Raw genomic sequence first — 14,694 nt, forward strand, 5'->3', positions numbered from 1 at the left:
GATAATGAGGAGAAACATTAAGATCCACAACATTTATTCCATGGGACAAAACTAGGTCCAGAGTATGACTGTGGCAGTGAGTAGGTCCAGAGACATGTTGAACAAAACCCACCGAGTCGTTGATGGCTCCGAGTCGATGAAAGCCTTTTGAAGTCACCAAAAATTAGAATATTATCTGTTATGGCTACAAGGTCCAATAGGAATTCAGGGAACACAGTGAGGAATGCTGTATATGGCCCAGGAGGCCTGTGAACCGTAGCTATAAAAAGTGATTGAGTAGGCTGCATAGATTTCATGACTAGAAGCTCAAAAGACGAAAAAAAAATTTTTTTTTTTTTTTGTAAATTGAATTTTGCTTTGGTAAATGTTAGCAACACGGGTCACTAGTGTAACCAGGAGGTGAGGCCTCATTTAACACAGTAAATTCATCAGGCTTAAGCCATGTTTCAGTCAGGCCAATCACATCAAGATTATGATCAGTGATTAGTTCATTGACTATAACTGCCTTTGAAGTAAGGGATCTAACATTAAGTAGCCCTATTTTGAGATGTATCACAATCTCTTTCAATAATGTCAGGAATGGAGGAGGTCTTTATTCTAGTGACATTGCTAAGGCGAACACCGCCATGTTTAGTTTTGCCCAACCTAGGTCGAGGCACAGACACTGTCTCAATGGGGATAGCTGAGCTGACTACACTGACTGTGCTAGTGGCAGACTCTACTAAACTGGCAGGCTGGCTAACAGCCTGCTGCCTGGCCTGCACCCTATGTCATTGTGGAGCTAGAGGAGTTAGAGCCCCGTCTATGTTGGTATATAAGATGAGAGCACCCCTCCAGCTAGGATGGAGTCCGTCACTCCTCAGCAGGCCAGGCTTGTCCTGTTTGTGAGTCCCAGAAAGAGGGCCAATTATCTACAAGTTCTATCTTTTGGGAGGGGCAGAACTGTTTTCAACCAGCGATTGAGTTGTGAGACTCTGCTGTAGAGCTCAACACTCCCCCTAACTGGGAGGGCGCCAGAGACAATTACTCGATGCCGACACATCTTTCTAGCTGATTTACACACTGAAGCTATGTTGTGCTTGGTGATCTGACTGTTTCATCCTAACATCGTTGGTGCTGACGTGGATAACAATATCTCTATACTCTCTACACTCGCCAGTTTTAGCTTTAGCCAGCACCATCTTCAGATTAGCCTTAACGTCAGTAGCCCTGCCCCCTGGTAAACAATGTATGATTGCTGGATGATTCGTTTGAAGTCTAATACTGCGGGTAATGGAGTCGCCAATGACTAGGGTTTTCAATTTGTCAGAGCTAATGGTGGGAGGCTTCGGCGTCTCAGACCCCATAACGGAGGGAGTAGAGACAAAAGAAGGCTCGGCCTCAGACTCTCTGCTTAATGGGGAAAACCAGTTGAAAGTTTCTGTCGGCTGAATGAGCGACACCGGTTGAGCATTCCTACAGCATTTCCCTCCAGAAGCCATGAGAAAGTTGTCCGGCTGCGGGGACCGTGCAAGGGGATTTATACTAATGTTACTATCTGTACTTACTGGTGTCAGACTCTGTTTCATCCTTTCCTACACTGAAATTACCCTTGCCTAACGATTGCGCCTGAAGCCGTAAGGCGATCGTTCTCCTGTATATTATGAGTACAGCGACTGCAATTAGAAGGCATCATGTAATGTTGCTACTTAGCTTCTGCTGTTGGAGGTCCTGACGAACCACGTCCAGATAAAGCGTCCGGAGTGAAAGTTGAATGGAAAAAAAAAACTTGAGTGTGGGAAAAACTAAAAATATAAACTGTAATCAAAAAGTAAAAACCGTAAAGTTGTCAGGTAGCAAAGTAAGGTTAGCAACAAAACGCACAGCAACTCTTGACTTCAATTCGGGATAACCGGTACCACAAAAGTGGCTCACCTTTTTAGTCTGGTAAATTTCTATGGCAACGAATCCTTCAGAACTAACCTGTTCCGGGGCAGGCTAACTCCATTTATCCTGAATGAAGTCTCTGAGCTGTGAGTTGAGGACCAATTAAATAATTTTCCTCCCTCTATCAAAGATTCTGTCATCCCCTACATTTGAGGAAGATGACTGATTTAAATATTTGATTAATCAAATGTTTTTTTTGGCCTTAAATTATTTTTAAACTGCCTATCATATTACACATGAGTAATCAGAATGGATTAGAAACTTCCTGCACAGTAAGACTTTATGACTTAATAAAATTATGGGTGGGAAAAAAATATTGTGCACACCAAAGACTGCCTTAACAATAAGTAATCAAGTAAAGATGGCCCTTCTAAAAGCTTATTTCACACCATAGCCTGCTGAATTTGCAATAACTTATATATATTTTTTGGCACAACTTAAAATGTCACTGACTCGCCCACGGATTTATGTTTCAGCATTGTCTCCGTGAAGAGTTTGGCGTTTGACTAACCATGTGCGACATGCACACGCAGTTACAAGCCTGCTCGAGTTGGCGTCAGGTGGATGAGCATATCCACCGTTGTAGTATGGTTGAAGCCTGAGCTGGAATGTGAAGCTGGCTAGCTTTAGAAAATCCTGAGTAGATCCAGCGTTCTTCGTAGTTTACCCCTCAGGTCAATCCCTGGTCCCTTTGATAATCTCACCATCACATAAGGCTTAAGTCGTGAATGCGTCCATCCAGGTCAACTGTCAGTCCACAGTATTAAGCCTTTGATTTTTTTATCAGATTTTCTGAGGCAGAGATCTAATTTTGTGGCCTGCTGGGCCCATGGGCCTCTGGAATGTTCTAGGCCCTCTGTATGGATGCCAGGAGTCCACTCTACTGAGTCCAGTGTGGGTGCTTGTCTGTGTGGTTGTTTGTAACAGTCTCTCCTGTCTTGTTGGTATGTACCATGAGACTGGCTAGCTGAAAGCTATGATCCCTTACTAATGTCACTTGTTAAATCCAATTCAATCAGTTTAGATGAAGGGGAGAAGACAGGTTAAAGAAGGATTTTTAAGCCTTGAGACATGGATTGTGTATGTGTGCCATTCAGAGGGTGAATGGGCAAGACCAATATGGTCTTGCCCATACCCATACCCAGTTCAAAGTGCCTTTTGAACTGGGTATGGTGCTAGGTGCCTGGCACCGGTTTTAGTGTGTAAAGAACTGCAATGCTGCTGGGTTTTTCACACTCGTGTATATCAAGAATGGTCCAGCAGCCAACTTGACACAACTGTGCGAAGCATTGGAGTCAACATGGGCCAGTATCCCTGTGAAATGCTTTCGACACCTTGTAGCGTTCATGCCCCGACCAATAGAGGCTGTTCTAAGGGAAAAAGGTGGGGCAACAAAATGGTTATGTTATCTGCACTGCCACACAACAACTGGGGATAACGTTTATGGAATTGAATTTGATTTAGCCCTGCCTACTACAGGGAGTCCCAGTCTTGTTGACCAGATCATACCAAAACAGAGTAGACTCATGTGGGGACACATGGCCTGTTCGGTTCAAATAGATATATATATATATATATCTATCTATCTCTCAGCAATCCAGGGTTTATATACAGTTGAAGTCGGAAGTTTACATGCGTTTTTCAACCACTCCACAAATTTCTTGTTGCCAAAACTATAGTTTGTTAAGTCGGTTAGGACATCTACTGTCTGCATGACACAAGTAATTTTTCCAGCAATTGTTTAGACAGACATCATTTGAGTCAGTTGGAGGTGTACCTGTGGAAGTATTTCAAAGCCTACTTTCAAACACAGTGCCTCTTTGCTTGACATCATGGGAAAATCAAAATAAATCAGCCAAGACCTCAGAAAAACAATTGTAGACCTCTACAAGTCTGGTTCATCCTTGGGAGCAATTTCCAAACGCCTGAAGGTACCATGTTCATCTGTACAAACAATAGTATGCAAGTATAAACACCATGGGACCACAGAGCCGTCATACCGCTCAGGAAGGAGACTCATTCTGTCTCCTAGAGATGAACGTACTTTTGTGCAAAAAGTGCAAATCAATCCCAGAACAAGTCCTATATCGACATAACTTGAAAGGCTGCTCAGCAAGGAAGAAGCCACTGCTCCAAAACCACCATTAAAAAAAAATGCCAGACTACAGTTTGCAACTGCACGTGGGGACAAAGATTGTACTTGTTTTAGAAATGTCCTCTGGTCTGATGAAACAAAATAGAACTGTTAGGTTAGATTACTCGTTGGTTATTACTGCATTGTCGGAACTAGAAGCACAAGCATTTCGCTACACTCGCATTAACATCTGCTAACCATGTATGTAACAAATAAAATTAGATTTGAACTGTTTGGCCATAATGACCATCGTTATGTTTGGAGGTAAAAGGGGGAGGCTTGCAAGCTGAAGAACACCATCCCAACCGTGAAGCACGGGGGTGGCAGCATGTTGTGGGGGTGCTTTGCTGCAAGAGGGACTGGTGCACGTCACAAAATAGATGGCTTCATGAGGTAGGAAAATTATGTGGAGATATTGAAGCAACATCTCAAGACATCAGTCAGGAAGTTAAAGCTTGGTTGCAAATGGGTCTTTCAAATGGACAATGACCCCAAGCATACCTTCAAAGTTGTGGCAAAATGACTTAAGGACATCAAGGTCAAGGTATTGGAGTGGCCATCAAAGCCCTGACCTCAATCCTATAGAACATTTGTGGGCAGAAGTGAAAAAGCTACTACTACTAACATGACTCAGTTACACCAGCTCTGTTAGGAGGAATGGGACAAAATTCACCCAACTTATTGTGGGAAGCTTGTGGAAGGCTACCTGAAACGTTTGGCCCAAGTTTAACAATTTAAAGGCAATGCTACCAAATACTAATCGAGTGTATGTAAACTTCTGAACCACTGGGAATGTGATGAAAGAAATAAAAGCTGAAATAAATCATTCTCTACTATTATTCTGGTATTTCACATTCTTAAAATAAAGTGGTGATTCTAACTGACCTAAGACAGCATTTTTACTAGGATTAAATATCAGAAATTGTGAAACCTGAGTTTAAATGCATTTGGCTAAGGTGTATGTAAACTTCCGACTTCAACTGTGTGTGTGTGTGTGTATATATTTATATATATTTATATATATTTATATTTATATTTATATTTATATTTATATTTATATTTATATATAAATATGGGTCTATGTATGTTTAGCTCACATCATTTTAAAAGTATGCATTAAGGTGTCTGTAATAGAATACATGTGACAAACTAATGTAGACATTAATACATGCATTTCTATAGCCTCAAAAATATTTATTACAATGGTGGAGCAGTGTCAAGATGGAGGCATGGTGGCTTCAACACAGTGCCCCCTATTAGTCATCTAGTATATGTGTGTGTGTATATAATTCGTTATGGGAGATTATATACAGGACTCAGGGATTTCTCTGACCATGTGACCTGACCAGGTAATACTTTGGGGCCCGCAGAGAGGAAGCAGCAAAGCATGACTGTCCCAAAATCTATCAGCTCCAAAATACAGTGAAGCAGAGGAAGTGGGGATTTTTTAGCATGGAGGTTAGTGAGTGTCAAATATGAGCCTGCGGAGAGAAGCATGAGATTGAATTTAACTCAATCTTCTACAGTTTTCCCGTTTTAGTTTACACTATCAACGTTTCACTCTACTGTGGGACTTGTGATCGAATCTATGCAATATTAACCACTTTCAATGTAATATACCGAATCAAAACGAAATATGCTACATTTAGTAGGTAAAACTGTGAAATATATGTTATTGTAGGCAGAGCGCATTGGAGTAGGATTCTATTGCATTGACAGGCCCATACTCTACACAGACTGGTGCGCCATAACCAATCAGAGCTGCAGTAGGCCTATATGCAAATAGCTGTTGCCATATATGGATCTGTGCCTTTCACTTTGAACTGGATTGTGTTTAGGCTACAGCATGAGCGGTCGCGAGTAGATGTGCTTGTTTTGAGATTAGTCCAGTTATAACTCATCTTGTCAACAATGGGGGAGTGGTTGCTTCCTACAAGAGCACAAAACGTGTGCATTTCTATCCATCTTTGAAAAGCGAGTCAAGTAAAGTGCTTTTTATATCTTAAAATGACGGTCTTGAGTACGCTAAGTAGCCAATCGGCAGAGTGTAGCATCATTTATGTGATAATGAATTGTATTTTGTAAAGTGGTTTCTTGCATCAAACACAACATTTTCAGTCATACCCTTGTCTGAAGGACAAGTGGATAAACAAAACAGGTTAATGTCAAGCCCTGCATGTTTGTATTTTTCAAAAGTCTAATGGAATGTAGCCTGAATGATAGAACAGCTATTTCCATATTAGCCTTGTGTTTTTCTCTATTGTTTTTGACGGTAGGTCACTCTTGGTAGGCCTACATTATGATCAAACTGCCACTGTTGGCTACTTGGCCACTGCTAAAACTGTAACTTAAAGCGGGGTACAGCCTCTGTTCACAGTAAACGCACGATGGAAGTTGCACAGAATTTTCACAAAGTTCAAGTTTGCGCTCAGCAGACCTGACATTTGCTCAATGCCTGCCTAGAATGATCCCGCCTCCTCCCTCATTTGCGGACATGTATTCCCATTGTTCGAGCAGTCCAGTCCCTTATCTTGTCAGTGTATATAGGGTGTCTAATCAAAAACGCATCTTTTGACCAATGTGTAAAATATGATGTAAATTGTGTAGATACTCCTTTGAGAAAGCGACGAGGTTTGCATCACTGGTTATCTTAATCCATACAAAAGTTCATGGAGTTTTATTAACCCTTGTAGGATGGCCAAAATTATGGTGACGAAATCAACGGAAGATAAAAAGTGGTACAAAATCTGGACCGTAGTATTGTCCTAACACACTGAAGTCCTATAGAGAAGACAGACCTAATCATGTGGCTTGGAGCTATATTGGATATAACCACACGATTTAAGAGTTCTTAAGTTGTTTTAAGGTATCTGTGATCAACAGATGCATGTCTGTATTCCCAGTCATGTGAAATCCATAGGTTAGAGCATAATGAATTTATTTCAGTTGACTGATTTCTTTATATGAACTGTAACTCAGTAAAATCTTTGAAATTGTTGCATTGATATTTTTGTTCAGTATAAAACATGAAAATACTACATGTCATGTCTCAATCTATCTATCTTATTATTTTTGGATAACATGTTGGAAGATGAAGTTCGATTAAAAACCCAAAACGATTACTGACCTCACACTAGTTTAAAAAAATCTGAAGACAATCTAAATCATTAGCTATTTTGCTTCAGCATGAAACTTAATTCAACGACTTAACAATTGATTTACTGCTGCTAGCTTTCCCCTGGTTATCTCTGGCTCTAGTATTAGACCTACTTTGAGAGCATGTGTTTGTGTGGACTCTGGATATTACAGTTTTTGTTAAGAGGTGCAGCAGGATCCCAGTTTAGGACATGCTGGCTATTTGCCAGGGCCTGTGAAAAGTTCCTAGGCCAGTCTGATCTGTTGCTGTGTTGTCATACCGTGGGTTTAAGAACATTAGTGTAGAGGTCAGGACACATGGGTAATCAACGGTCTGACCCGTATCTCCCCCCCCAGCTCAAGGCCCGTTGGCACGCAGAATGGAAAACCTTAACTCTCTGCATCTCATCACACACACACACACACACACACACACAATTACTTGCCATTGCATCTGTGTGAGAAAGTGGAAGAGTTTAATCTGTGAATGCTGTGTAAACTATATGTAATGTTACCATCATTACTTTCTTTAATGGTAATTCCCAGTTTTGCTATTTTGCAAGGGGCTTTTGTTATATTTAAACAGCTGTTCCCAAGTAAGTTGCAAGCTGGTGGGAGAGAGACTGTACAGTACTGTATGCCTGATTTGATCTAATGTACAAATCAGTATTGAAGAGCTGCACTAGTCTGTCAGTCTGACATTACTGCTGAATGACTCATATAGAAGACTAGTATTGCCTGGGAAAGTGCCATAGTACCATAACGTTACTGTCAGCGCTCGCCTCGAGTATAACGCACTAACCTGTCTACTCTACTGTGTTACTGTAGGTCCCTCTGCTGCTCCTAGCCTGTCTGACTACTAATACTAGGGTTACTGTAGGTCCCTCTGCTGCTCCTAGCCTGTCTGACTACTAATACTAGGGTTATGTGCCTGGCATTGCATGCTCAGCTGTCAGCTTTTCTTTGCTCTTTTAGGCTGTGTTAACACAGGCAGCCCAGTTCTGATATTTGTTTTCACCAATAAGATCTGATGTGAAAAAATCTGATGTGATTGGTCAAAAGACCAATTAGTGGAAAAAATATCAGAATTGAGCTGTCTTTGTAAACACAGCCTTGGTGGTCTACAAGTTGCCTCTCTTTGATTGAGAGAGCGTGAAAGTGTTTGTGTGTGTGAGAGCTCTTTATCCACTATATATTACATGACTCTTGAGGATGTGTGTGTTGCTTCCCTCTAGGAGATGTGAGAGTGAGAAGTCGGGTAGGATTTGACCCAGAAGGAAAAGGTTCCTACTCGTACCTGTGCATCGACTTCCGCACCCTACACTGTGAGTATGAACCATGATAACCTTCCCATTCCTCACTACCTGCCTTAGAGGCTTTTCTCATTGACGAAAGTTGGAGAGGCAGTGTGACGACATTTCAATTGAAATAAAATGTACATGAACTTTTCAATTACATTAGCGAAGGGAACATTGTGCCGCGTGAGGGTTTGGCGCTTGGCAGCTGACATTTACTGTAAATATCCCAGTAAAGCCACTAGCCAGCATGCTTCAACTTTGCAATCGACTTTTATCTTAACCATGTTACATGTGTGAAAAAAATGGAACCAAACCACATTACACTCTTCAATAATGCAACCATTCACAAGCATGTGTCGACAATAAAGGATTTAATTTCTCGTCTGTAGGTTACTGGTTACATTTTAGCATGTCCTCACCAAGTAACGCTAGCCTATCAAATATAAGATAAGGTCTACTACCCCCTCATATTAATATAAAGGTACAGTAGACCTACCTTACAGCCTTTCATAAGGCTTCATTTTGATCAATATAATGGAAATCATTTGGCCTACATATGGTAAAAGCAAATTGTGACTGAAAACGTGGGTATAATATATATATATATATATATATATATAACACCACACACACACTGCTCAAAAAAATAAAGGGAACACAAACAACACAATGTAATTCCAAGTCAATCACACTTCTGTGAAATCAAACTGTCCACTTAGGAAGCAACACTGATTGACAATAAATTTCACATGCTGTTGTGCAAATGGAATAGACAACAGGTGGAAATTATAGGCAATTAGTAAGACACCCCCAATAAAGGAGTGGTTCTGCAGATGGCAACCACTTCTCAGTTCCTATGCTTCCTGGCTGATGTTTCCTGGCTGATGGTCACTTTTGAATGCTGGCGGTGCTTTCACTCTAGTGGTAGCATGAGACAGCGTCTACAACCCACACAAGTGTCCCAGGTAGTGCAGCTCATCCAGGATGGCACATCAATGCGAGCTGTGGCAAGAAGGTTTGCTGTGTCTGTCAGCGTAGTGTCCAGAGCATGGAGGCGCTACCAGGAGACAGGCCAGTACATCAGGAGACGTGGAGGTGGCCGTAGGAGGGCAACAACCCAGCAGCAGGACCGCTACTTCCGCCTTTGTGCAAGGAGGAGCAGGAGGAGCACTGTTAGAGCCCTGCAAAATGACCTCCAGCAGGCCACAAATGTGCATGTGTCTGCTCAAATGGTCAGAAACAGACTCCATGAGGGTGGTATGAGGGCCCGACGTCCACAGGTGGGCGTTGTGCTTACAGCCCAACACCGTGCAGGACGTTTGGCATTTGCCAGAGAACACCAAGATTGGCAAATTCGCCACTGGCGCCCTGTGCTCTTCACAGATGAAAGCAGGTTCACACTGAGCACGTGACAGACGTGACAGAGTCTGGAGACGCCGTGGAGAATGTTCTGCTACCTGCAACATCCTCAGCATGACCGGTTTGGCGGTGGGTCAGTCATGGTGTGGGGTGGCATTTCTTTAGGGGGCCGCACAGCCCTCCATGTGCTCGCCAGAGGTAGCCTGACTGCCATTAGGTACCGAGATGAGATCCTCAGACCCCTTGTGAGACCATATGCTGGTGCGGTTGGCCCTGGGTTCCTCCTAATGCAAGACAATGCTAGACCTCATGTGGCTGGAGTGTGTCAGCAGTTCCTGCAAGAGGAAGGCATTGATGCTATGGACTGGCCCGCCCGTTCCCCAGACCTGAATCCAATTGAGCACATCTGGGACATCATGTCTCGCTCCATCCACCAACGCCACGCTGCACCACAGACTGTCCAGGAGTTGGCGGATGCTTTAGTCCAGGTCTGGGAGGAGATCCCTCAGGAGACCATCCGCCACCTCATCAGGAGCATGCCCAGGCGTTGTAGGGAGGTCATACAGGCACGTGGAGGCCACACACACTACTGAGCCTCATTTTGTCCTTAAAACACTACATCAAAGTTGGATCAGCCTGTAGTGTGGTTTTCCACCTTAATTTTGAGTGACTCCAAATCCAGACCTCCATGGGTTGATAAATTTGATTTCCATTGATCATTTTTGTGTGATTTTGTTGTCAGCACATTCAACTATGTAAAGAAAAAAGTATTTAATAAGAATATTTCATTCATTCAGATCTAGGATGTTATTTTAGTGTTCCCTTTATATTTTTGAGCAGTGTATATACTGCTCAAAAAAAATCAAGGGAACACTAAAATAACACATCCTAGCTATTACCATTTATACTGTTCGCTGCCCTGCTCAGAGTGGGGGAAACTGTCGGGCGAGTGTCGTGCACTACCTCCAGAGGTAGCGTTAGATACGCAGCAAGTTCACATGATTACAAAATATATAGCCCAAAGTATCCTTTTGAAACCTCTAGAGAATCTGTCGTATTGTGAAAAGGGTGCTACTTGCTACCCACACTGAAGACCAGAATGCCAAGACCCATTATTAACAACAAACCAATAGTGACTGAATATCTCTATATACCCAGTCTCAATTCATGCACTTGGTAGTGGCATACAGTATTTTTCTCATGCTACCCTCACTGATCCAGTCAAATGTTATTTGTCACATGCACCATATACAACAGGTATTACCTTACTGTGAAATGCTTACTTACAAACCCTTAACTCTATTTCTTGAACTGCATTGTTGGTTAAGAAAATATTTACTAAATGAACTAAAGTTTTTTTAAAAATCTAATCAAACAAGAAGTAACGCAATAAATGTACATAACAATGAGGCTCTATACAAGGGGTACCGGTACAGGTTAGTCGAGGTCATTTGTAAAGTGACAATGCATAGATAATATACAGTGAGTAGCAGTAGTATAAAAACATCAGTTAAGAAAGCTAGAGATGGAACCCAAATACATGCATACATACAGCCCTACCCCTGTGAGTACTACCTTTCTTTAACTCTGTAGATCTGCTACGTACAGCCCTACCCCTATGAATACTACCTTTAACTCTGTAGATCTGCTACGTACAGCCCTACCCCTGTGAGTACTACCTTTAACTCTGTAGATCTGCCACACCAGACAGATTGACCGACAGATGTTGGTGCAGATCTTATTTATTTCACACACTGATTAGTCTTCCTCGCCATCTAACACTGGCTGTCTTAATGTAAATAAGTCAGTCAACCTCAAGAATGCTTTTGTGACTGAGAAGGGTTGGTGATCAGGAAGTGAAGTTACATTTAATTCAGTCATGTCTTTTAGCGAAAAGACGGTACATTATTTAATTCAAGAATTTAATGTCAATTCATCTCCTAAATGTTTTAAATGACCCACCCCCCAAACCTGAATGTGAGTCCTGCTGCGTGACGTCAGGGACTCCCAGCCCAGAAGAGTTCTCTCTCTGCCGACATACGTTTTGTGTGCGTGTTCTCTTCCTGGTTTAAAAGTAATGGCCTTTCTCGGAATGCTGACGGGCTTCCTAAGTGGGACCAAGGCTTTCCAGCCAGCCATGGTGTGTGTGTGTCCACTGACAAAGCACAACTTGTGGTGTGTGTGAAGGCAGTAGGCTAAGAACAGGTGGCTGAGTCAGCGGTGTAAGTGTGTCCACCCTTGGGCAGTAGTGTTCATAGTCAACCAGTCTTAAATCCAGTGTGACCTCACTGGAATGAAGTACATCAATCATTTGTTTTCTACACGTCTCTTATTGATTTATTCTATTGTTTCATCAGAGTTCTAATTCTTATTCACTTATTCAACATTTGGTCAGTTGGATAGCCCTTACTGTAAATTATAAGTCCACCCAAACATTCGTTGTGCAACATTGCTGAATAGGATTTAGAGCAGTTTGAGACTCTTACGGATTATCAAGCAGAGTACATTACTAAATGATTATACAGTGTCCCTCTTTGTCCCTTTCTGTAGAGCAGGAAACTGTCCAGTGAAACTCTCCCTTTTAAAAGTTCATATTCTGATATCCAAATAATGTTGTTAACTTGTCCTTTACTCTTGTGTGTGGCCAAAGCATCAATTGGAGAAAAAACTACTAACTCCCCACCTCAAACTTGTATCTCAAACAGACTGTTTAAAAAATTCTGGCCACTTCCTCATACTCCTGGGGAGGATGAGCTGGCCAGTCAGCAGTCTACTTGCATGAATATTTTTAATGACTGGTATACACACCATTCTGTTGTTGGGGAACGCCCACACCATTCCAACACAGTAAAGCTGCTTTTTAACATAGTTTTCCTTAAAAAAAAAGAATTATTTCACTCCTATATTGTAATTAATTATAGGTCATATTTCATAGAAATCTGGAAACACTGAACAGTTACTTTAAATCTATGCATTATATTTCTATCTACCATGTTGTAAACCCTTCACTTCTAAGTAACTTAATGTTCTAAGCCTTTGTCTCTGTGCCTTCAGCCTACTCAGACTCTACTCTGATCCCTGGTCCTGGCTTCAGTTCGGCTGGGCCTGTGTCTGGCAGGAGGCTCCGCAGACTGCTCAGCTTCCAGAGGTACCTGCACTCCTCCCGTCTGCTCTGGGGAACACCCCACCTCAACCCCCTCCACATCCTGGATGAGGACTACACCGGACAGGCCAAGGTCCGATGCTCACACTCTCTTAGCCAATCATATATTCGTATGCATGCATACACAATTCATATTTCTGTCTTAACACAGACCTACATTTGCATGTTTTCTCTTGCAGTGTATGCTGGAAAGGGTCGCGACCTGGAATTTCGACATTTTCCTCTATGACAGATTAACCAATGGTAAGTTTCTGACATATCCATATTTCCCCCAAAAGCGTTAGCTACATATTTGTATTCAATCAAATGTATTTATAAATCAATCAAATGTAAAAAGGGCTTCATAAATACATCAGCAGATGTCACAAAGTGCTGTACAGAAACCCAGCCTAAAACCCCAAAACAGCAAGCAATGCAGATGTAGAAGCACGGTAGCTAGGAAAAACTCCCTACAAAGGCAGAAATCTAGGAAGAAACCTAGAGAGGAACCAGGCTCCGACGGGTGGCCAGTCCTCTATTGACTGTGCTGGGTGGAGATTATAAGAGTACATGGCCATTTAAGGCCAGATTGTTCTTCAAAATGTTCATCATCCTCAGAGAATAAGCGAAACGGTGTAACATTACTGCATAGGCCTCCTTTCAACTCAGGCATTTGTAGACAATGGCGCTCTCTGGTGTTTGTTTTGATGAATGCTGTGTAGAAGTGGAATGGTTGTTTTTTTCCATAGATTTTCTTTGCAATGCTGATGCTATTGCAATGTTAAACTCCACCACAAACACAAAAATACATAACTACCTACCCCCAACACTATTCCTGACCAGATCTTTAAACTACATATACCATGTCTCCCCTCTCCATGCAGGAAACAGCCTGGTGACGCTGACCTTTCACCTCCTTAACCAGTATGGTCTGTTGGAGCTGTTTCAGCTGGACATGGTAAAGCTGTGGCGCTTCCTGGTCATGGTGCAGGAAGACTACCACAGCCTCAACCCCTACCACAACGCTGTGCACGCCGCTGACGTCACGCAGGCCATGTACTGTTACCTGCGAGAACCCAAGGTATCAGACAGAGCTATTATTCCATTGTACAGAAAGTATTCAGAAGTAACTTACTGGGCTATTGACCACCTTATCCCACTGAGCTAAAGCCTAGGCATTAGCTTATGAGTCTTCAGGCCAGAGGCAAGGTTACCAATCATGTACAGTGCATTCAGAAAGTATTCAGACCCCTTCACTTTTTCCACATTTTGTTACATTACAGCTTTATTCTAAAATGGGTGTTTTTCCCCCTCATTAATCTACACACACACCCCATAATGACAAAGCAAAAACATTAGAAATTTGTGAAAATGTGTTACAAAAAAACAAAAAACCGGAAACATCACATTTACATACACTGCTGTTCAAAAGTTTGGGGTCACTTAGAAATGTCATTGTTGAAAGAAAAGCACATTTTTTCTTTTCCATTTTTAAAATAACATCAAATTGATCAGAAATACAGAGTAGACATTGTTAGGATCCCCATTAGCTGTTGTAAAAGCAGCAGCTTCTCTTCCTGGGGTCCACACAAAACATGAAACGGCTCAAGGACAGAACTACATACATTTAAAAAAACACACATGTAGCCTACATATCAATGCATACACACAAACTATCTAGGTCAAATAGGGGGGAAGCG

At 42.0% G+C, this 14,694-nt stretch overlaps 1 protein-coding gene across 2 annotated transcripts in view; it reads left to right on the forward strand.

Annotated features, from left to right (window-relative positions):
* The window catches only part of LOC112234079 (high affinity cAMP-specific 3',5'-cyclic phosphodiesterase 7A-like), a 38,855-nt gene that overhangs the window by 18,988 nt on the left and 5,173 nt on the right, over positions 1-14,694 (forward strand). Inside the window, exons 3-6 of one of the 2 annotated variants that reach the window (XM_024402066.2) lie at positions 8,431-8,520; positions 12,907-13,088; positions 13,195-13,258; positions 13,879-14,075. In XM_024402066.2, the coding sequence (XP_024257834.1) occupies positions 8,431-8,520; positions 12,907-13,088; positions 13,195-13,258; positions 13,879-14,075 (533 nt within the window). The remainder of the gene's footprint in view (positions 1-8,430; positions 8,521-12,906; positions 13,089-13,194; positions 13,259-13,878; positions 14,076-14,694) is intronic. The other variant, XM_024402067.2, reaches the window with a different exon arrangement.

This window comes from Oncorhynchus tshawytscha, linkage group LG16 (genome assembly GCF_018296145.1).
Source record: "Oncorhynchus tshawytscha isolate Ot180627B linkage group LG16, Otsh_v2.0, whole genome shotgun sequence".
Lineage (NCBI taxonomy): Eukaryota > Metazoa > Chordata > Actinopteri > Salmoniformes > Salmonidae > Oncorhynchus > Oncorhynchus tshawytscha.